Source organism: Carettochelys insculpta, chromosome 5, assembly GCF_033958435.1.
Source record: "Carettochelys insculpta isolate YL-2023 chromosome 5, ASM3395843v1, whole genome shotgun sequence".
Classification (NCBI taxonomy): domain Eukaryota; kingdom Metazoa; phylum Chordata; order Testudines; family Carettochelyidae; genus Carettochelys; species Carettochelys insculpta.
This window is the reverse complement of record NC_134141.1, coordinates 65,554,909-65,580,130: the sequence shown is the minus strand read 5'-3', so window position 1 is coordinate 65,580,130 and position 25,222 is coordinate 65,554,909. Positions and strand designations below refer to the sequence as shown.

The following is a 25,222-nucleotide window of genomic DNA, read 5'->3' as shown; positions in this document are numbered from 1 at the left end:
TTGAAATCTAGAGGAAATGAAGAACAATAAGATCATACAGCAATCTATACTTAAGGGTGAGGGTCAAAGTTCTGTAATTGGAGAGGATGTACCTCTTTTGGAGTACAAGAGAAGTACCAAAGTTCTTATGGGGAGAATACAGGGGTAAGGGTTCAGTAAAGCAGTCATTTAGGAACTCTTTTAAATGTTATATCAGTATTTCATTAGTCAGTTTAAAATGAAGTAAATGCAGAAGAAGGGAGGGAACTGAGGATGACAGGAAGAACTAATTAAAGTACATATGGAAATTTACCAATAGAAACAAACCCATATTCAGGCACACAATAATGAATGCAAAATAATTAATAACAAAGGAATTACTGGCATCATAAGGATCCATTTCATGATATAACTGAAGAACCACAATAATTACAGGTTTTTCATTTAACTGAACAGTTACTTTCAATGTTTCTTCCTTTTAAAGGTAACATCTTTGAATAACAAAGCATTAAACCATACTGTTAGAAGGCGTAACGAAGCTCTGGTAAAACTTAACACCCAATCAAATTAGTAACAGAGATGGAGCCGTGATAGTCTATATACTATCAAAACAAAAAAGCAGTCAAGTAGCACTTTAAAGACTAACAAAATAATTTATTAGATGAGCTTTGGTGGGACAGACCTACTTCTTCAGACTATAGCCAGACCAGAATAGACTCAATATTTAAGGCAGAGAACCAAAAACAGTAATCAAGGTGGACAAATCAGAAAAAAATTATCAAGGTGAGCAAATCAGAGAGTAGAGGGGTAGAAGGGCGGGGAGGTCAAGAATTAGATTAAGCCAAGTATGCAAACGAGCCCCTATAGTGACTCAGAAAATTCCCATCCCGGTTCAAACCATGTGTTAATGTGCCGAATTTGAATATAAAAGACAGTTTGCCAGTCTCCCTTTCAAGAATCAGAGAGGTAGCCGTGTTAGTCTGTAGCTTCGAGAACAACAAGAAGTCTTGTGGCACCTTATAGACTAACAGATATTTTGGAGTATAAGCTTTCGTGGGCAAAGACCCACTTGATGAGATACATGAGTGGGGGCGTGGATTCAGAGGGGTATTTAAAGAGTGGGGTACCAGAAAGAGGGAGGGCCAGAGCTGACAAGGTCTATTCAGAAAGGTGGAAATGGTCCAGTATCAACAGTACTTATCAAAAGAGGAAAAAACAAGTTAGATCAGACAGTGGGATGTGAGCCTTTGTCAGAGTCTAATGGGGTGAGTCTGTTCTGGTATGACTATGGTCTGAAGAAGTGGGTCTGTCCCATGAAAGCTCACCTAATAAATTATTTTGTTAGTCTTTAAAGTGCTACTTGACTGCTTTTTTGTTTCAATCAAATTAGTTTGCGTCAAGAAACTCATTTTCAGAAGAAACAAATTATAAACACAAAACTGGTTTCAACAGACATTTTGTCTAAAGAAAGGAGGAAAGGAAATACTATTTGTTAAATGTGTACTTTTCAGATCAAAGATCAATTTAACAATAAGGAGGGATGATGTATACTGTTGGAAAGCACAATTGATAGGTTAGGGTTCCCAAACCAAAATGCAAAAAAACCCACCTTTTTAAAGGACTTCTTTAAAATACTGAAAAACTCTGGGGGAAAGGGAAGCAGATACACCATTGACTTTTCTATGACAACAATTCAATCTTTCACACATTTGGAGAAAGTTACAGCCAAAGAAAAATGGCTGCACATTTTATTCACACCCACGTACGTTATGTATTTAATGTTAATTCACACCTGCATAAGTTATGCATTTAACGTTAATCTTTAAGTCATTAATGGAGCAGACAAGATATGTAGAAATTGGCAATATTACATTGTCAGATCATGCACCAGTGGAAGTAATATATGATATCTGGGTTCATCCCAAAGATCACTGAATTGGAAATGAACTGCTTGCTTCTCCAAGACAAAGATTGGGTTACAGCATTTGAAAAGTGCATTGTTCAGTACTCCCAAATAAATTATGCAGATGAGAGAGAGACGAGATCCTCTTTAGGAGGCAGGTAAAGCAGAGGCCCTCAAGTGAAGATAAAAGTATTCAGGAAAATTAAAACTAGAGCAGGAAATAAAAAGGTTATGAAATATTAATAAAAGCATGAGTTCAGAAAAAACAGATACAAATCAGGACATAAGAGTGATAGGCTGTTAGTTCAAAAGCTTAAATGTGCAAGAACACATCAGAAATAGCAACACATGCAGATAACGTAATGCTGTTTTAATCTGAACATAATCCTTATGTTTAATTTGTTTAAAATTAGTTTCTAAAGAAATCTTGGACTTGAGAAGAGTGTCTGGATTTAAAGTAAATTATACCAAATCTAAAACGCTAGCTACAAATTTGCTTGAGTCTGAAAATTCATTCCTCCAGAAAATACATGGGTACAAATGGGCAACATATTCTATCAGACACCTCAGAACTCAAATCTCAAACAACCCGAAGAGAGTTTGTGACTTAAATGTCAAACCATTACATCAGCAAATTAAAAAAGGCTGGAGTGCTCGGGGAAGTAAGCCATTTTTTGGTGGAGAATGGCTTGACGGTCACTTGATAATGAGTGGGAGGTCTTCACGTCACCCTCCTCTGATGGCTGATTAGCCCAGTTCTGGAATTGGGGATCTTATCACAGAAGGGGCAGGTGTCAGTAGCTGTTGGAGGGCTGTTGAGCAGTTGTTGACACTTTTCTTCTTCTCCACCTGTCCTTGTCTGCACTGTGGCGGGACCTCTCAAAATTCGCCAGCCCTCACATATTACTGTTCTCCACTATGGCTGGTCTTGGGCAAGTGTCAACACCAGTGCTGCACTTTTTCATATGTGCTTTCAGCACATCCTTATATAGTTTACACTGACCCTCAATGCTCCTCTGCCCTTCCTCAAACTTGGAAAACAGAATCTGTTTTGGTAGGCACTGATCAGACACCCAAACCACATTACCAGTCCAGCAAAGTTGTTGATGAATGATAATGGCTTCAATGCAGGTCATGTTTGACTCTTCCAGGATGCTAGTGTTCATGCACCTATTCTACCAAGAGATATCTAGGATTCCCCTGTGGCAGTGTTGAAGATATTGTTCAAGAGCCTTCAAATAACTCCTGTATGCTGTCCAGGTTTCACATGGATACAGTAGTATTGGAACAAATGCTGCATGGTATACATGTACAACAACCTTTGTCTTGGAATGCATGTTACAGTTCTCAAAGACCCTTTATCCCAGGCAGGTGAAAGCAGAGCTTGCACAGCTCACTCTATGCTGGATTTCGGCATCAATGTTGATTTAATTGGAAAGATGACTTCCAAGGTATGGGAAATGCTCCACATTTTCAAGCAGTTCTCCACTGACTTCAACAGAAGGTACAAAGATCAGCTGCCCCAAAAAATTCATTAGCATCTTGAGACTGTTTCACAACATGACTGCCACAGTATTGAGCAACCATCAATCCCAAAGCAAACGCTCTGAGGTCAAAACAGGAGTCAAACAAGGCTGTGACCCATCACTGTCCTGCATCTTCATCACCATGACCCATAACCTCACTGAGGGCAAGCTTCCAGATGATGTGAAGATTGTCTATAGAATGAACAAGAAGCTTTTCAATCTCAGAAGACGGAAGGCTAAAAGAAAGACCTCCACAACCTCAGTTATGCAGATCCAGTATGCAGATAAAAGCCGTGTCTACACGTGCATGCTACTTCGAAGTAGCGGCACTAACTTCAAAATAGCGCCCGTCACAGCTACACGTGTTGGGCGCTATTTCGATGTTAACATCGACGTTAGGCGGCAAGACGTCGAAGCCGCTAACCCCATGAGGGGATGGGAATAGCACCCTACTTCGAAGTTGAACGTTGAAGTAGGTCACGTGTAGACGATCCGCGTTCCGCAACATCGAAATAGCGGGGTCCGCCATGGTGGCCATCAGCTGAGGGGTTGAAAGACGCTCTCTCTCGAGCCTCTGCGGGGCTCTGTGGTCACCATGTGCAGCAGCCCTTAGCCCAGGGCTTCTGGCTGCTGCAGCTGGGGATCCATGCTGCATGCACAGGGTCTGCAACCAGTTGTCAGCTCTGTGCATCTTGTGTTGTTTAGTGCAACTGTGTCTGGGAGGGGCCCTTTAATGGAGCAGCTTGCTGTTGAGTCCGCCCTGTGGTCCTGTCTGCAGCTGTGCCTGGCACCCTTATTTCGATGTGTGCTACTTTGGCGTGTAGACGTTCCCTCGCAGCACCTATTTCGATGTGGTGCTGCGCAACGTCGATGTTGAACGTCGACGTTGCCAGCCCTGGAGGACGTGTAGACGTTATTCATCGAAATAGCCTATTTCGATGTCGCTACATCGAAATAAGCTACTTTGATGTAGGCTTCACGTGTAGACGTAGCTAAAAACACGGTTGCTGCTCTCTCTCCTGCAGCCTTTCAGATCATTTTCAGATCATCTGTTCTCTCCTACAGACAACCTCCCAACCTCATGAGGATCCTCACTAACAGCCACAGTCTATACCCCAGGAATACCAGTCCTGGAACCTTTCCCTGCAACAAAGCCCGCTGCCAGCTTTGTCCACATATCTTCTCTGGAAATACCATCACTGGACCTAACCAGGTTACTCACAGAATCACAGGCACTTTCTCATGCTCCTCTACTAACATCACATATGCCATCATGTGCCAACAATGCCCAGATGCTTTGTATATTGGACAGACTTCTAACTCCCTTAGACAAAGGGTCAATGGGCACAAAACAGACATCAAAACACTCCAGATCCACAAACCAGTTAGTCAACATTTTAATGGAATGGGGCATTGTGTCAAAGACCTCAAGGTATGTGTGTTACTGAAAAGGAATTATTGCACCATTTTGGAAAGGGAAACAGCCGAGCTGGCTTTTATATTCAAATTCGGCACATTAACACATGGTTTAAATCGTGATGGGAAATTTCTGAGTCACTATAGGGGCTTGTCTGCATACTTGGCTCAGTCTAATTCTTGACCTTCCCCCCCACCCCTCCACTCTCTGATTTGCTCACCTTGATTATCTTTTTCTGATTTGTCCTCCTTGCTTACTGTTTTTGGTTCTCTGTGCCTTAAATATTGAGTCTGTTCTGGTCTGGTTATGGTCTGAAGAAGTGGGTCTGTCCCACGAAAGCTCACCTAATAAACCATTTTGCTAGTCTTTAAAGTGCTACTTGACTGCTTTTTGTTTTGATAGTGTATAGACTAGCACAGCTTCCTCTCTGTTACACATTATCTTAAGTGTCTATGCTGAAGCATACAAGAACCTTGACCTCACACTGAACGTGAAAAACACTAAGGTTCTCCATTAACCTCACCAATGGTGGAAAACAGCCACAATAAAAATGAATATTCTGCCAAAACCCTTTTTCTTATTTACAGATCCTGTGATCACAGATAAAACCCTAGCAGGAATAGAGGATGATGGTAGAATATTTTTTATATATATATATATATATATATATATATATATATATTAAGACAAATCCAAGAGAGACAACAGATACTTTCTACAGATCCATTAAACAGAATGGATTAGCTGTTCTAAATATTATATTATACTATCAAGATACAGCTCTACAATGAGGGGGTTTGGAGGTGCTCTATCCAGCCATAAGCTGATTGGAAAAGTGAAAACATTTGGCTAACACGGATTACTTTAAAAAAGAATCACACCTGCCAGAAATTTACACGCATCCTTTGGATTTGAGATAGAACTAGAGATACCAGTTCTTTTTTCTCACCAATGACTCTAATTGCATGTAATTTGGATTTTAACCCAATCAAGAACCACAGAGGTTCAAAGATGGGAGGAATCAGTAATACGTGAGACTAGCCAGGTATTCATTAAAAACAAATTCTAACTTATTTAGAGATCAAAACTAACTTTAAACTGATTTACTGTCCCCAAGTACCAGTACTGTCCAATCAGGTGTTTGGTTAATTCGGAATCAAAACAAATAAAAACCTAGCTGATATACATTGGTGGATATTTATCACTAAATGCTCTATTGGTAGCCCACTTGGGGCCTCCTAGTGGAAATGGCCTCAAAAGGAAATCAAATGATCTCTCATCTGCAACTGACTGCTTGGCTACTGGCAGACACTCACTGGAAAGACAAAAATAACCCAGTTGTTGAAGAATGTTTAAATTTTTTTCCATAATCACAACTTCCCATATTTAACACATTAATTACATGTCCAGCAATCTAGACACAGAACAGATTGATAATTATGTAGTTACCTTTTATTCAGTACTCAGACAAGTGTTTTCACTTGCACAAAAACCAGCTCTATTTTTTTTTAAATGTTAACATTTGACAGACATACCATGTCTGCTAAATATGTGTATGCAGAGATTTCACTCAGTTAAATAAAACCTCTGGAAACCACATATGTGCTTTAATGATACACCCTCTGTAATACGTAACACCTTATTAAACTAAAGATTGCATGATTATAATCCTTTGTAATGTTTCTTTAAACAAAAGCTAACTGTTGTAATAATGGTCTTGTTTCTGGTATTAACATAGAAAGGTTATGTCAACTTAAAGCTGCCTAAGAAACAGTAAAAATAAGAAATCCTCATTATACATTACCTCACTGTGTATACAAGCACCTAATCTCCCAAACCCTCACTAAAGCTGTTCCCCCCTTCCGCTCACCAAACCCTTTTGGAATGACAGAACTGTTCAGCTGTTTTGTGGCATTATTTTTAAAATTACACTTCAGCTATTTAGTTCACAACAGCACAATATTTTAAGTTACCACTGACAGGAAACGGAGAGCACGCTGGTTAATATTCAAAAATGGAGTCCTGGGATTACTTTTCAAAAATGTAGCCTATGCCTATTTTTCCCATTACTATGATTTACTTATATGTATATTTTCTATTATTTATAAAACAGCATTGGAGAAAACCAGTAAGGTAACACTTATTGTGCCTAAGACATGAGAACCAATACTTCTGTCTCTCACAAATGCACTTTGATTTTGTTTGTTTAATTTCCCCATTTTTAGGAGCAGAAATAGTTCAAAGAAACATATGCATTATAGATACCGCTGTTCCCTGCAACACATGGGAACTATAGCTTTTGCAAAAGAATTATTTTTAAACCTAATGTAAAGCAAAATGTAAGAAGAAATGTATCATATTAAAAGCAGTGGACTGAGAATCACGAAACCTGCATCTACACTTTGAGATAAATTCGAATTTAAGGCAGGTAGCTCGATATTACAATGTGACTGTCTTCACTGTAAATACCATTAACTCAATTAAGTGAGCACTAACATTGATATCACAGTATCGTCTGAACTGGCTGGGTTTAGCACTAAGTTCGAATTTAGAAGTTTGAATAAATGCCAGCATGGAAGGGCCACGGGTTAAAAATCAAATTTATTAACCTTCAGAGGTGTCCCACGTGTACCCCACAGTGCCCCATGGAACTCTACTCTGGCCGCTTCCAACTCCACGGCTCTCCAGGTACGCAGGAAATAGGTAGCAGGAAGACCATGAATTTCAGTTTGGGATCAGAAAACCCATGGCTGCAGGGTCATGTTTCTATGAGAGGCTGAGAAACGTCTTTCTTTGCTATTACTGCTGTGAGCACATCTACGTATTACAAATAACCCCAATGTGGTTCTGTCCCCAACTCCATCTCCATATCCCATTATCAGTAGCATGTATCAAAAGAGGAAAAAACTAGTCAGATAAGTCAGGGGAGATGTGGCCCGTTGTCAAAATCTCACGTGGAGGTGTTAACACTCAAAGCAGAGAAGCTGCTTTTGTAAGGGGCCAGACACTCCCAGTCTCTGTTTAATCCTTGGTTGATGGAGTCACATTTGCAAATAAATTGCAGCTCAGAGATTTCTCTCTCCATTTGATTTTTGAAATTTCCTTGTTTTATATTTTGACAACAGGCCACATCCCCCCCCCCCCGCCCCCGCCCCCGACTTATCTGACTTGTTTTTTCCTCTTCTGATAATGGGCCATTTCCACCCTGACTGAATAGACTTTGTCAGCTCTGGCCCTTCCTTTTACTGGGACCCCACTCTTTAAATACCCCTCTGAAACCCTGCCCCTCATGCATCTGATTTATTAAAGAGTCCTCAGATGAAAGGAGCTATAGAGGTGCAAAGTACTATTAAACATGGAAAGACACTTTTACGGGAAGAACTTCTGTACATCTCACATAATAAGGGAGAGCATGGAAAACAGAGATTCTAGGAGAAAAATTGGGTTAAAGACAGAAATTGGATATGAGTTTTCCAATTAACCTAACATACAGAGGAACTGATTAACCTCACTTCCTTTCAACATGAAAGGTATTATATCTTACAATCAGTTTTGAAATTTAGCTGCCAAAGTGTGGCAAGCCTATTTTTATACACTGTACAATAGCCTTAGCTCGCTTTGTATGAGATATCTGGAATCCTTCTTGAACAACATGGCTCAGGAGTGGAATAATTCTGACATTTTTCATAGCCTAAGGGGCAAGCTACCAGTAAATCCATTTGCAAAGGATTTACTCAGCAATATCAGCCAGTTCACAGATGCTGTATTTAGTGCAGCACAGTGGTTACAGTTTGCAGTGACATTTTGTCACTGCAATTATTTTAGGTGCTGATATACACTGTGAACGCTAGATGATGTCACTGCCCAATATGGCCTGGTCATAATTTGTCCTATTTTAAAAGTACAAGTTTTTATCCATCATAGCTATCTTTATAAGTAAAATATTAGGGGAAAGATAAGAAAAGGACTATGACAAGTGAGGTAAGTATGAAGTCCTGCATGAGATAAATAATTAGCAATTTGGTAAAGCCACTTTCTCTCATTAGGGTAGGAAAAGCTCTACATCTCATTATGGAATCAGACATTTCCCAAATGCATCTCTGAACTGAAAAAAAACACAACTGACATTTAATGCAACCAGATCACAGTTGTTGAAAATAACACCCGGTAACCCAGTCAGCAATCACTATGCATTACTACGAACAATGACCATTATAACTTGTCAGGCTTATGTGCCATCATGTTTATAAACAATATAGAGGAGCGCACTAGGAGATGCCTGGGAACCTGACTGGGTCTGGGGAGGAAGCAGTCAAACTAACGGCTGGCACCTCCTTGTAGCAGATGCTCAGTGCAGGTACTCCATAGGAATGATATAGAGTGACCGAATGAATGGCTTGGAAAAAGACTTAAAAAGAGTTGCTCAGAAAGTGAGTGAATGCAGTGCAATTAGGGCCTCCTATGATTGGTACGGCAGGGAGCCAACTGTCATTATTACATCCCACTATAAGTTTCCTATGAAAGAGTGAATGGTAAGGCCAAGGTTTTGCTAAAGGGACCCAGATGGGAAAAACAGAAAGAGATGGTGGAAGCCCCACAGCTTTGGTGAGGTCTAAAGCAATGGATTTACTGGAGGGACATGGATGGAGAAAGAAGGGAGGCTGACAAAAGCTCCTTCCCTCCCTCCACAGCAAATTACGGAATAATGAGAGGATTACTTGCAATGTACATTTTATCTGCTGGGTAGTCCCACATATCTGTAATAAAGCTGTGGCCTGATTAAACCCACATCAAATGTATCCTGTCCTCCTTTCAGTAGAGCCATACAAACCTAAAACCAGCTGGCAACAAAGACAAATTTATATTTAAGAGTTGGATATTACTATTCCAATACTATTCATTCATACTTTAAAAGTTTATATACTGAGAGTTAGATGCATAAGTTTCCACAAATACAAATGTATACATATTCTAAATAAAAGTTGCAGCAATTCTTTCCGAAGTTATTTTGAAGCACTGTATTTTGACTTTTGTCTCTATTTCCTTTCTACAACAGTATTCCTCATTTTGAAGTGTTGTGATTTTGTATACATCAGTTATTTTCCACAGCAACCCTGAGATACATAAAATCCGCAGCTGTTTAGAATAATTATTTCATGGAAACATATTGGGTATACAACTTCCAGTATTCTAGATTCCATAACAGAATATGACTGTATTCTGAATGCCAAAATTAATACGACTGCTATTAATGTTCTCAGTATTCTGGTTTGTGTCTACATTTCACCAAACCCAGTCTGAATTCTGGTCTGCAGGTGACAAAATCTCTTTCATTAAAGGGGAAAAAACCACACTGAAAAAAGCAAGAAATATGAATTAATATTCATCAAAGAGAGAAACCTCATCTTTTATTAATATTAACAAATATTTGTATATTTTATGATCAGTTCATGAAAGATGATGATGTAATGATCTTAAACAGCAGTTAACACTAGATTAGAATTAGAGAAAGGACAGTCGTGAATCATAGATTCATAGAATCTTAAGGCTGGAAGGGACCTCAGGAGGTCACTGAGTGCAGCCCCCTGCCCAAAGCAGGATCAACCCTAACTAAAGCCTCCCAGCCAGGACTTTGTCAAGCCGGGACTTAAAAGCCTCCAGGGATGGAGATTCCACCACCTCCCTAGGTAACACATTCCAGTGCTTCATCACTCTCCTAGTAAAATAGTTTTTCCTAATATCCAACCTATACCTCCCCAACCCACCTCTACCCTCTATAACTTGAGACCATTGCTCCTTGTTCTGATCAAAAGCACATCAAGTTCTCTCTCCAAGATCTTAGACAAATAAGTGAAATTTTCTATTCCTTAGTTTTCCACTTGGCAAATCGTACGTTTAATTAAACACTGTCAACTAACCTGAATGTGGTGAGGCTTTGCTGGGCCATCAAGAAGACTATTTCCCCATTGCTTTTGAGGAGGGTTACAAGGGGAGGGTAAAAGGGACAATTACCTGAGCCACAGGCAAACAGAGAGATAGGCTCTACTCTACTGGGACTTACCAGGCACACTGGGGAAGGCAGAACAAAATAAGTAGTCAAGTAGCACTTTAAAGACTAAAAATAATTTATAAGATGGGAGCTTTCGTGGGACAGGCCCACTTCTTCAGACCATAGCCATACCAGAACAGACTCAATATTTAGGGCACAGAGAACCAAAAAAGTAATCAAAGTTGACAAATCAGAAAAAAATTATCAAAGTGAGCAAATCAGAGGGTAGAGGGGCAGAAGGGGGTGGGGTGGAGAGGGGAGTCAAGAATTAGATTAAGCCAAGTATGCAAAAGAGCCCCTATAATGACCCAGAAAATTCACATCTCGGTTCAAACCACATGTTCATGTGTTGAATTTGAATATAGAAGAGAGTTCAGAAGCCTCTCTGCAGACTGTTGGGAAAATTCCTCTTCATTAAAACGCAAACTTTTAAGTCATTAACAGAATGGCCCACTCCATTAAAATGTTGACTGACCAATTTGTTATTCACAAACTGGTCAGTCAACATTTTAATGGAGTGGGCCATTTTGTTTTTGATAGCATATAGACTAACACAGCTTTCTCTCTGTTACTGGGAAAGGCAGGTTATCGATACCCTAGCCCCTGCAGCCATAATCCTTCAGTACATTATTCATCCTTTGATAACACGTTGAGCATAATTATGGCTTATGACCTGGGGGTAGCTGTTTGTACAATTTGATATCAAGATTGATTTTTAACTGCGCCTTGTACATCACTCAGATTTAAATATTTTGGGTGCCTATTTTGATGGTCCATGCTATGATAATTCTCAGTCTTGTGCTCAGTATTTGAAAAATTTATCATGATGCTGCACTGGACAGTGGCATGAGAATCTGGTGCATGGTATTTTGTGTACTGCAGTCAACTCTTTCATATCCAGCATCCCCAAGATGCCAGATACTCAAATATTCTGAAGAGAGGTATACCTAGCGATGCATAACACGAAAGAAAAACAAGGTTAGATATTACAAAACAAACAAAAAAAGTATGAAGAGTACTTTACCAACAACAGTAGTATTGTACACTGTAAACTTATATGGTATTTGCTGTATTTATTTGTGCTGTATTTACTCGCACTATACTGTACTCATGAAAACCATAAGAAAATTTACTCAAGGTTAAAATGTTGGTTATTTGACAGTTCTGGATGATAGAATACCTGATAAGAAAGACTTCACTGTACTTGAATGGCTTCTTGTTTACAGGACAGAAAAAAGGCTGAGGCACTTGCTGGCCATATTCAAAGCCATGGATGGTCAACTGGGAATACTATTAGCAGACAAAAAGACAGAGAGACTTTGCTCTAAAACAACCTACTCAGATCTGAGTAAGACACACAGATCAGCATACCTGGATCCTCACAAATACACTGGGTTTGATCAAAGGACTAAATCAGTTAATAAGGTTGAGTTCATGACGTGCCTTTAATTTCAGATGCTGAGATGTAGCTGCAGAATAGACATTTTGTGTTCAACTGTCAGCTGACACTTTGGAAAATTCCAACCATTTCATTCAAAGAGTGAATAAAAGAATAAGGGAGACGTTATTTGGATGGGAACTGTTCCTCAATCACTTGAATGGGATTTAACAAAAGAGGGAGTTGCAGGAGTGACAACATGGCAGTGGTACATAATAGTCAGTCTTGCAGATAGTCCAGCGTTATGACGAGGGTGAAGGCACTTCTCCTATGGTGTTTAACTTACATATTTTTCTGCTACATATGTGCCCAGTACATACTGGCAGAACTGACTCATTACCTCAGTTCCAGGTGGACTGATTTCAGGATCTGGCACAGGCAGCCAACAAGAAGCTCTCTGGTGTTTGACTGCTCTTGGAGCAGTGTAGAGAGGTCAGTAACAACAGACAAGGCCGTTTCTACACAGGCTATTTCCTTCGGAAGTGGCATGCTAATACAGGGATCGAAATATGCTAATGATGCTTCTACACGGCATTTTGGAGTCCAGAAGAATGGTCTTCTGGACTCCAAATCACGTGAGATTATGCTAATGAGGCATGGGGAATTTGCAGCTGCTCCTCATTAGCATATTTCACTCCCTGTATTAGCATGCCACTTCTGAAGGAAGTGGCCTGTGTAGAAACGGCCCTAGGGTTCATGGCTCGGTTTTTAAAACATTTCCACAATTTCACATGAAGGCAGGCTGGCCTATCATTTGGTCTGTTCCCAAGGACCAGGTACTTCGAAGACAGTGTCAGTGGGGCACCATGGCATCATCCACCATCTCCTAGCTACTTATCGGGCTAATGTTGTTAGAAAGATGAAAAGTTACTCAGAGCATTGTAGCAGAATGTTAGTAAAGAGCTCTCAGAATACAAACTATGCAGATACTCCTCGGCATCCCATCACCATTCAGTTACTTGGGGATGTAGTGAAAGTTCCTCTTCTTCAACCTGTTTTGGCCCTTTATGGCCACACTTCTACACCCTCTTGTGGTTTAAGTGTGCAGAGAACTCAGTTCTTTCCCATCAGAAAAGGGATTTCACACCCCGCTTCCTTGGCTATGAAGCGGACAGATAGGGTTTCCACACCATGTTCCTCCTCCAGTCTCTCTGTCCTCTCTTCTCCCCTGGCTCTCCACCCCAGAAAGCCAGATTTTGGCCATATAATCAAAGTCATATGGCAAGCAGGTTATTTGCTCCACCTGGGGAGGCAATCCAAGTGTGACAAGTTGGGCTGCACCCCTAACCCTTTAAAAAGTACAGATGCCCTGGGACATCCCTGATACTGGTTACTTTAACTAGTTGTATTAGATTGCATTTTCCTATTTGAATGTTATTGTCCTTTCACAGTTATATTTGTAATATTGCATTTTTCTATATTTCTCTGCTGCTTTGCATCACCTCCCATTTTAAAATAATCTGTGAATTTAATAAACTAATTAATAAAACTCTTTCACCACCTAACGAAGATATTAAATAAGTCCAGTCCCAAAACCAATTTCTGCAGCCTGGTATGTCTCTCTACTATTACACTATTGATTAAAAAGCAAGTGAGGGAACATAATTATCAAGAGTGATTTTCATTATGTATTATTACTACGGTGCTACCAAATTCACAACCCTGAAAAACGATAGTGAAATCTGGTCTCCCACCAAGCCCAAATAAGAGCCAGTCTTTTGTCTGCATTTGCTTGTGACAATACAGCTTTCATGGGAAAGACCAGCATTTTTCAAGTTGGGTGCCCTGACCCAAAAGGGAGTTGCAGGGGACTTGCAGCTTTATTTAAGGGGATTCCAGAAGCCTTTGGCCAAACACACCATGTCCTGAAAGCAGGGCCCTGCCAGCAGCAGCATAAAATTAAGGAAGGCGACACGAGGCCATGCTTTCTTTTTGCACTGCTGCTGGGGCAGCGCTGCCTTCAGACCTGGGCAACTAGAGAGCAGCAGCGTCTGACCAGGACCCCAACTCTGAATGCAGAGCCACTGCCATCAGCAGTGCAGATGTAAAGGTAGCAGTGCCACAATCCCCCTAATATAATCAGTAGTGCAAGTGGGGCCAACAGATTGCCAGAAAGTTTTCTTTTTTAAGCTGGTATGGAGTTTCTGGATGACACAGGAGGAGCCAGCTTCTCCACACCTCCTGTCTGGCACAGCTGTACCGCCCCCAGCCCCCCTCCACATGTCTCTCTGGGGAGCTGCATCTTTGTTTACAGCAGGATAGAGCTGTGGGGATGGGACTGTGGATTCTGCTCCTTTCCTTGCTGAGAGAGGCAACAGGGAAATGAGCATGCTGGCAGCTCCTCTGGGGCCTGTACCCCTTGGCTCTGTCCTGCTGTATAGCGATGCAGCTCCGTGGAAAGGCAACACTAGCGGTTCTGCTCCTTTCCTCACCACAGTTCCTTGTTGACTCTCTTGGGATCCGCAGCAGGGAAAGGAGCAGAACTGGCACCTCCTCTCTGGTGCAGCTAAGTCGAAGGGAAGGGGGCAGTAAAACAGCTGTGCTGGGAGAGCTGCCCATGTGGGGCTGCTGCTGCAGTGTTCCAGAAGCCTCCAGAACAGCTGGACAGAGTGTACATACACACGCACACAACCTTCCTTTGGTGACAGTTCAGCACTGCAGCTATTGTACTTACATTGGTGAGGTGAATGACTCCTTTAGATGTAACAGAGCAGCCCATAAACCCAACATACTGCAGCTCAGGACAGTGTTCAGCAAATGCTTTCACTGAGTGATCTGTCACCTACACAAAGAGATATAGAGAAAGCAGTTGAAGGTGACACTTATCTACTCAACACAATGAAATCTAGCAAGATCTCAGCAATAGCGGTGAATTGTGGATTCAATAGTTTTTTTGTCTTGACAGTGGGAGTGAGAAAGTATAGTTTGCCTACAGGTCTGCAGATATATATGTATAAGATAAAAAAGAACCATCTCCCCCAGCAAAAGAGAGAGACAGTAACTGCTAGATGATGTACAGGGAATTTCAAATTTTACCATTGAATTTATCTGCAGGGGGAAAACAATCCATTCTACCTGTTTTCCACATAACTTTACAAAACATCAACAAATGAAAATTATTACCAGCTCCTGCCATCTCACACTCCCCTTTACCAACTGTGCAAACCGCGTTTGAACTGTAGTATTTCAAGAAGTTTTTTACTTTATCTTTCAAACAACTTCCACTAAATGTAAACCATCTAGAATCAACAGATTTTCTTCATCTTAAAGTACAAACCTAATTTCTTGTCAGTGACTGAAGCACTGGCTAACAAGTGAATGTACTGTATGTAGTCTAGCAGCTGTAAACAATGCCTTGCCATACTTCCTCTACCAGAGGCTAATATTCTGGTATAATCTCTGTTCCCTCTCTCTCACCTCACACTAGAAGATGGCATACAAGCTGCATGTATTGTTATTTTGATATATAAGTGAGTGTATTGTTTTATAATCAAGCATCTATCTGGACCACAGCTTAACAAAATGTAACATGAACAATGTTCTGCAGTAAATTTGATTCCTTAATATCCTAATAAAATATTCTCTCATTTTAAGGACTCCTTTATTTAAACGGTTAGTCTTCTTCAATTTTCAATGCCTTTACTTTTTCCCTTATTACTGTATTTTCCCAATGGTTTATTAAGGCATGGCGTAAATCTACCAAACCCATTTTTCTCCATCACATTTTGGAAATCAATTTTACTATTCAGACAAGAGAAAATTAATTATTTTTTTCTAGAATTTTCTATTCTTCACTACAAATGTCTAGTGCACACTCTCTTTACCTTATACATTTCTTATCTACTTCAAGCAGATGCTGAAAACTCACCATGCTTCAGTATAGTATTTAAAAACATAATATCAAAACAACAAAAAGGGACAACTTAAAAAAGAACTAAAGCCAGTGGAATCAACGTTCATCTGAACAGCGTTTACACTAGCCGGGTGCTCCAAAAGAGCAGACCCCACATCGAAGTAGCACGCCGTGCAGCTGTACATGCCGCACACTCTTTCGAAGATGAAATCGACATTCAGCACCGCAGAAATCGGAACTGTTCTTCCAAACAGAAAATAGGAAGAGGCTGTTCCTTCAATGTCTTATTTCGAAAAAGGACGCGTGTAGACACTTCACATCCTGCTCTTTCAGAAGAGGAGGGTCTCCCATGGGAGCAATCAGCTGTCAGGCAAAACATGTGCTGCCCAGCTGGAGTGGCCAGCTTCCAGACAGCTATCGTGACCCTCTTCTCCACAAGGAGGGCACAATGCATCCGGGTGTCCTGGTGTCTCAGGGCCAGGGGGGTCTGCTGCCATATCCGGAAATTCCGGAGCCACTGGCCGTCATCCCACTCCCCCATGACCAGTAGCTCCCACCACTCGGAGATGGTGTGGTGGCTCCAGAGCTGGCGGAGCACATGGGGGAGAGCCCTGAGGATGCCATGGTCAGGAGCGTCCCCTTCTACCCTTTTGAACCGGGGGGGGGGGGGGGGGGGGGGGCCCTGCCAGGAGCTGCTGGGCGCCCAGGGGTGCTGCAGCTAGCAGGACACCCACTCCGCTGGTGGCAGCCGGCAGGGTTTCCAGCTGCCATTGGACCTTGTCCATTCCTGTAAACATTGTGTCTGCAGGGACTGTGGCAGCTCTGCAGTCCTCATGTTGTGCAGGTCATGTGTGTTTGGGAGGGGCCCTTTAAAGAAGAGGCTTGCTGCGGCCCTAAAAGGGCTTGGCAGCCCTGCAACCCCGTCTGCAGTGTTTCCAGGCCCTTTCTTTTGAAAGAGGCCGTTGGTAAGTGTAGATGCTCTCTTTTGACATCCTGGCCGTCCCCTTTCAATGTGGCGCGTGGCCCTTTCAACAGCCTACGTGTAGATGCTCCCCTTTGACCACTTTCTTTCGAAAGGTGCTCTTTCGGAAGAGAGATCTAGTGTAGATGTAGCTCTGATGAAATATTAATTTCATCTTCAAATACATGTGCCCGAAACAAAGTATGTGCCTGTACAAATAAATTCAAAATGGGCTTTACTGCCATCTGTACAGGTCTGCTTTGCATTTTCTCCTAAACACTTGTTCAAAGCAAAGAATATATTATGTACCATAAACAAATCAGGTCTATGCTTTTATCGTCATGAAATGCTTCACGTTTCCCCCATTCATTTTCCACTTCTCTGAAGTTGAATCAAAAGAATGGTCATCATATATAGGTTCTATGCTCATTTAAAGAGAGCAAAGGGCATAAAAACCTGCTGTCCTAACGTCATAGATGGTTTTGTCATGGGCTTCAGCGGGAATAGGACTGGACCCAATGTATACATCATGAAAAAATCACGATACTACAAAATGTACCTAATTTTACAGAAAATAAAACATACAGGCTACATCTACACGAGCACACTACGTTGAAGTAGCCTATTTCGAAATTAGGACATCAAAATAGGCTACTTCGATGCGTATTGTCTACACGTCCTCCAGGGCTGGTGCCATCGATGTTCAACATCGAAGTAGCAACAGGGAACATCGAAAGGAGCCGCCCCGGAAGGAAATGCGGAGCGTCCACACACAAGTGCTCCCCGTCGAAATAAGGGGCCAGCAAAGCCCAAAGCTGCTCCCTTAAAGGGCCCCTCCCAGACACACTTGCCCTGCACAGCACAAGATCCACAGAGCCGACAACTGGTTGCAGACCCTGTGCATGCAGCACGGACCCGCAGCTGCAGCAGCAGCAGCCAGAAGCCCTGGGCTAAGGGCTGCTGCACACGGTGACCATGGAGCCCCTCAGGGGCTAGACAGAGCGTCTCTCAACCCCTCAGCTGATGGCCTCCATGGAGGACCCCGCTATTTCGAAGTAGCAAGACGTGGATCATCTATGCACGCCCCTACTTCGACGTTGAACGTCGAAGTAGGGCTCTATTCCCATCTTCACATGGGAATAGCGATTTCGACGTCTCACCACATAACGTCAATTTCAACGTCGAAATAACACATAGCACGTATAGACACAACGCATGCTATTTCAACATTGTGCTGGCTACTTTGAAGTAGCCGGCTAGTGTAGACGCACTCACACTGAGACACATCTTTTTTCCCATCCTTTGAAATATGAAGATAAATGTTGTTTTGTAAAATGAAGTATCTGCAGTAGTAGGAAAAATGATTATTGTATATTGTATTATAACCTCATGTACAGCTCTACAATACATTTTCTAATTCTAATGCAATAAATAATTTTTCAAAATACATTCTGACTTCTAAACTTCACTTATCTCATGTTTTTCTCTTGAAACACTGTAAGAATTATGACAGTATTTCTGGTCTGCAACATTACCTTAATGAGTGCTCAAAAACCCCTATTTTTCTTTTCAATTTCTTTTGATTCATCTTCCATTGCAGTACTATTTTGTTATCTCCCATTCACAGGATGTTTTTTTTTTTTTACTCTTCATTAACACAAGAAACATTTCATCATTTAAACTCAGGCATTCAGAACAATACTGAACAAACACATCAGCTAAAACATTCAAGGTTATGAGAATTAAACCAGATATTTGAACTTTTCTTTTATAATCAATAAAATATGGAAAGAAAGTTAAAATGAATGTTATCAAGAATTTTCTTCTTAGTTTCTGAGAATATTTTTGAAGGTTAGCTTCTGATACATGAAAACAAACATTCACCTGGGTAAATTTTCCTTTTCATCACCAGCATGCATTTAGAGCTCTCAAATAGAACCAAATATCGAGTGCGCACACACATGTACTCTTCAAGGTCAAGCACCTTAAAAAGACATGCTCCTGGATCCCTACAAGAATACGGCCCTGATTTTAGGTTTCTTGGACTTGAATGATATTCTATGTATAGAAAAGCTGTTACGGACCTTAGACTGGGATAATTCTGGATGGAAATTCCACTTTTTGGAGCAGAAGAGAAGGTAGAACAGTGTGGGACATAAGAAGCAATTTTTTTAAGTTTTTAAGATGCTTGAAAAGCTAAAATAAATTCTGAAGGAGATTGAGCAAGACATGCAGGAATGACCTTAAGACAGACAGGGATGGTGAGAAAAGGCACCATCCCACCCAAGAAGCTCTCCAATGGCATGACCAGTGAGTCTTCCCTTAAGTGGAAAAGGCCCTAGTAACCCCACATCACAGTTTTCTGCATACAGATAGCCTTTCATGTGCTTATTTTATTATCAAAAGTCACAAACACCTGTCCAAAAATTCTCCAGTTCAATGGTCCTCACCATCTGGCTCTTAGGTACAGTAAAGCCTCAATTTCATGGACTAATTGGGGGCAGGTGTGTCCATTAATCCAGGAAGTCCGTTAAATCTGAGGGTTTACTGCAGCTTCTCCAGGCTCCAAGCTGCCTGTGCCAAGGCAGAAGGTGGTGGCTCCTCCAGTCTCTGAGCCGCCTGCACCAATGCAAAGCGCGGCATCTCCTCCGACCCCACTGGCAGTCCCAGCCGTGGTGGCAGACCCAGTGGCCCCAGCCACTCGGGGGGACCCAGAAGCAGTGGCTCTGGCAGCTCTGATGAGTCACCACCATTTACAGTACAGTACTTTTTCTTGGGGGGAGGGGGCGGGAAGACATCCACTGTTCCCCAAGTCCACTGAATCGGGGTCTGTTAAATCTATGATTTACTATGTAACTCCAGACAGCGTCCTACACAGTGTTTAAGCCAGGCCCCTTTAGCTGTCATGCTTCTCTACCTTGTGTCCCTCCCTGGTATTTATTCTATTTCTTGCCTGGAAAGATTAGTGGTCTCAGTCTTCCATCATTCGTCTTCCCTGCTAATAAGAGGGATGAAAAGTGAGGCTTGACGAAAAAAGTTTGGTCACCTCTGGCTCTATAGCTAAGCTAATATAGTTCTATAGTGCAAGTGAAGAGAGAGTCTGCTTTGGCATGGGGTAAGTTCAGGCTCCCATCCTGATGATGAGGCAAGCTGAGGGCTGTTACACTTGCAGATAATGGAAACTTGCTTTCATCTCCTTTAAAAAGGCAACTAAGAAATTAAACAAAATTTGTATTAAAATGTTAGATTGCAAAATCAAACATCAGAAAGTAAGTAGATGCAAATTTAGTGACTGGAATCTTAACTGTGTGCAATTTTTTTCTTAACTGAAGCCCTGCGTCATTCAGTCCACAGTATAGAAAAACCAATCATCAAAATTAAGATGGCAGACGTAACTGTAAATTTGAGATTTTCTTATTTTTCCTTATTTCTTTATTTTGAGCGCTTGACTTTGCAACCTAAATAACTAGTATCTGACAAAGGGGGTCTTTACTCATGAAAGCTTATGCTCAAAAAAAAGCTGTTAGTCTATAAGGTACCACAGGACTTCTCATTGTTTTTGAAGATGCAAACTAACAAGGCTACCATTTTGATACTAAAAAACTTTCTTTTCTTTTCCTTTCTTTGCATGTGATCCCCATGGGTTAGTCAGTACAACTCAAAGCAAATTACCATGCAGCACAGACTACAGTTCTGCTAAAAATGACCCCTTGTCAACAAGGGCACAGAAATTCACAACTAATCACATTACAAAAGTACATTAATGTTCATTGAGGAATCTGTAATCATTTGATTGCCTGTTCAACCTTCACTGACTTTCACTCATTCTGCCTTGCTCAGTGCTAGTCTTGCTTTGAAATAGTCATATAGGCTGATGAGCAGAGATTTATAAGTTATGCACTAAAGCATTGCGAAGAGGAAAGACATTGGCTTGGAACTAATGGCACAGATATTTTGCACCTATTAAAATGATCTATGGTAAGTTAGGCCAGGCTTAACCATTTTCCTTTAATTTATTGGACTAGTTTCCGTGACTGCAGTTCTGCATTATTTTATTCAATTCAATATTACTGATATTCTGAATTAACTTCACTAAATATTAGTTCATTTGGTATTCTATTCAAGTTCCAAGTTTGGGGGAAAAAAAAAAAAAAAAAAGATGAGCTCTGAAACAAAGGTGATAATTCTTAAAAAAAACAACACAAGCTACTGAAATTTCAGCCAAAAAACCCAAAAAAACCTGAAAATAATTAATTAACATGAAGTTAAATAGAAGCTCAAACAATTAATTGGAAATACATTAAAAGGATGTTATAAATAAGGCTGGATTAGAGTAAACACTGCATTCCCTGACTCATATATGCATATTACATATTGATATTAATGTGAAACATGCAATTCTTTTTTTTTCCAGTTTGTTAACTCACTCATTCACACTTAGGATCACATACATATAAAAATTAATTAATTCAGAAAAAAGAAAGAAAGATTTCCTTTCTCCAGGCAGCAAGATCTTCAGGATTCATGTTTAGGTAACATTAAGAAAGACTGAATATTTTTGTTTGTTTCTTTAAGTTGGATTCAGCTTTATGTTTAAAGAAAGTTAGTGTTTTTAAATTGCCACGAAGTGACAAATGCCAGAAATATCAAAATTCAAACTAAAATGCTGCTACCGAACTGGCGCACTGCATTAAATCACACATTACACAGTATGAACTCACCAGAGATCCATACATTACTGTATATAATCAAAAGAAGGAAAGAATGGAATCTCAGCTTTAATGCCAAGGACCAAATTTTAACAATGGAACCCAATGCATACAATCAAAATGCATCTCTATCAATTCACCTGAAATACTTTCTGCACAACAATATGTGGTGGTGTAGCCCCTAGTGATCTGTGTCACACAAGTTGTGTGCTCCCTCATTTAGCCTGCAATGTATGGGGACACTGGGACCCAGATGGTGCTCTCCCCATCCTTATGCCTTCCACGAACTTGATTTATTCCCCGCATAGTCATCATCTACTGAACAAAAATAGATTTAGTCTAATTTTGAGAAAGCAGCAAAGAAGAGATGGAGTCATGTGGATGGAGAGCGTTCTTTGTTATGCATGACAATGTGTTAGCCCACTGTCTTACAAGAACTACAAGAAAGCCACTGGATTTTTGAGTACCCAGAGCCTGCAGAGGGAGACTATTCGTCGTTTAGATAAATTATGTGAATACGTGCTAATGACTGTTTTTAAGAAAGACCTGGAAAGAAAAAAAAAATCATGAGTAGTTTTGTGCTTCTTCATTTTGAATAAAGAGGATACTCCTTGTCTTCGGTGGGAAGAAGGTTGGCCACTCATGTGCATGCACCCTTGTACATCGATCCTCACTAGCTGTTTGAAACATCATACTTTTCTAAAAGAAAATAGATGAGTATTCTTTTCATAGGAAGCAGAAGTGGAAAAAACCTATCCTGTCATCTCAGTGATCACTTGGTTCTGGCACTTAGTTTAAAGGACTCCTTTTCATTTTCATCATACTCTTATACAAATGTTATATAAAAGTTACAGTTAAAATAAGATCATAATACTTTTAACACAAACTCTGTATCATTTCTTGGTTGCTTTTTTAAAGGAAATTAAAGGTCAGTATCTGCAAGTGAAACAGCCATCAAATGCATTACCCTCAGGATTGGAGGCCTAAACTTTCACCATGGCAATGCAGACTGCTATTGCTCAAGTTACAGAAATAACTATGTTAGCGGTCTATAGAAGGTGCCTGTGAGGGGAAATCAGGAAGTTAGGGAGCCCAGCTTGGTCCACCCTGGCTAATCTTCCCCCTTCTCAGTTCTCATCTAATCTGGATATGTGAGTATATGAAATAGTTTCTGAAATAATTTCTGCCTATCCTTGGTGTTTAAACCTTTCATGTACTCATTGATTTATTTCCTGCATAGTCATCATTTACCAAACAAAAACAGATTTAGTCTAATTTTGAAATGAGAAACCACTCTCTCCGAGAACTGCTAACACAGGTTACCTTCGTGAAGTTGCAAGTCCACTCAAGTTTGTGCAATCAACACTTAATACCTACATTCAAATTACCAATGACTTCTTACCCTGCCTTCTAATCTCTGAACCAGTGGTTCTCAACCAGGGATACCTGCATCCCAAAGAAATACAGAGGTCTTTTGGGGATATTACACTCATCTAAATCAGTTTGTCTCAACCTGGGGACATCATAGGATGAGTTCAGAGGAACTGTAAGTGCTGGGATGACATTACCAGGTGACAAGCAGGGCAATTTCCTGGGGCACGACACCACAAGGGGCCCCAGAAAAGCTAAGTTACATGTTTCAGTCCTCAGCACAGAGACTTGGGCTTCAGTCCTGTCATCCAAGGCTCTCACTTCAGACTAGACTCAAGTGCAAAATGGGATCTAGTATGACACTAAAATCTAAATCAGTTTATTTTGCAAATATTTTGTTTAAAAAAAAAGCAATTTGTCAGTAATAGCAGGCCTCTATTATGGTATCTTTGAAAAGTTTCCATGCAGCTTGCAGGGATTTTAGTTTGGGTACTGAACCTTTTAATTTCTCCTTAACTAAACTCTTCATCTTTGAATAGTCACAGAGAGGTAGCCAAGATAGTCTATCTTTTTAAAACTGAAAAGCAGTCTTGTAACACTTTAAAGGCCAACAAAGTAATTGATCAGTTGATGAGCTTTTGTGGGACAGACCCACTTCTTCAGATCTGAAAATTATGATCAAAGTAAACTGGCAGGACAAAAATATAACAGAGAGATAGAAAAAGAATGAAAACTGACAAATCAGCAACAAGAACAGGAGTGGTGGGGAAGAAAGGGTGAAGAGGGGGAAGAAAATTACTTACTGCAAGTGTCTATTAAGTTAAGTGACTTGCCTGAGATCACTACGAATATGAAAGATGGGGAAGCTGCCTTTGTAATGCAAAAGGTAATTGCTACCTCTATTAAGATGAAGCCGCAAAGTGTCAAACTTGAGAATAAACTCCAGTTTAAACTGCTTAAACAGTTTGAATAATATGATTTGTTACTTTACGTGTACAGTAGACACCCCAACTATGCAGGGGTCACATTCTCACAACCGTCGCATAAGTCAAATTTTGTGCAACTTGGGAGAGACAGGAAACTAATGAGGGCAGCAGTCCTGGTCAGTTTCCTGGCTCCAGTGAGCGTAGGCGAGCTGGAGACTAGGAGGCAGCCTGGCTCCCAGCTCCCCATTGCCTGCAGAGCTGGGACCAACCTGGGCACCTGCCCTCATCAGTTTCCCCACTCCTGTCAGTGGTGGCAGCTGAGAGCCTGACTCTCAGCTCTGACCCCTTAGGGGGCAGGGAAACCACTGCTGCCCCTCAATAAAGCAGTTTCTCCCCTTCTCTCAGGGGTGGCATCTCGGCTGCTGCCACTGACAAGAGTGGGGAAGACCTCTTCTGTCAGGGGCAGCAGCCAAGTTGGCTACCGCCCCTGGCAGGAGCCGAGAAACTGACCAGAGCAGCAGCACTAGTCAGTTTCTCCACTCCTCTGAGTGGTGGGGAGCTGGCGCCAGGTGCCACCTCCCCACCACTCAGAGTTGCAGTAACCCAAGACACACACAACTCGAGTGGTGTATATCTCAGGGGTCTAGCGTACAACATACTACTTCAGCAATGCTACTGCTCTTAATTTTTAAATGTTGTTAGCGACTTCTGAAAATGATTTATAATAGCAATAATCCTGAAGATCAGTGATACCCACATTTAATGAATGGTTTGCAAAAGACTTCACTGTCGTAACATTCATATCAGGCCAAATGAGAGTAAGTCAATTGGTTAGATTATAATTACTAGTGTTAACATGGTATTTCGCAGCTACCACATAGGCACTGACATGACTGAATTTGGTAAAACTATTTCCAGCATATCACAAAGGATATCCACACATTTAAAAATACATTTATAATCCTATATGAGCACAACAAATCTAAGTACACAGAATTATAACAATAAAAATCCAAACAATTTTTACCTACAAAATTCACCATTGTGGACACTAGCATAAAAACAGTTACAAGAAGAGGAGAAATGTTCG

At 40.9% G+C, this 25,222-nt stretch overlaps 1 protein-coding gene across 4 annotated transcripts in view; it reads right to left on the bottom strand.

The window, feature by feature from the left end:
- FBXL17 (F-box and leucine rich repeat protein 17) overlaps positions 1 to 25,222 on the bottom strand; it is a 474,489-nt gene that overhangs the window by 334,192 nt on the left and 115,075 nt on the right. For 3 of the 4 annotated variants that reach the window (XM_074994182.1, XM_074994183.1, XM_074994184.1), the window contains exon 5: positions 14,987 to 15,094. The exons of the other annotated variant lie outside the window; for it this stretch is intronic. In XM_074994182.1, the coding sequence (XP_074850283.1) occupies positions 14,987 to 15,094 (108 nt within the window). The remainder of the gene's footprint in view (positions 1 to 14,986; positions 15,095 to 25,222) is intronic. 4 annotated transcript variants of the gene reach the window in all.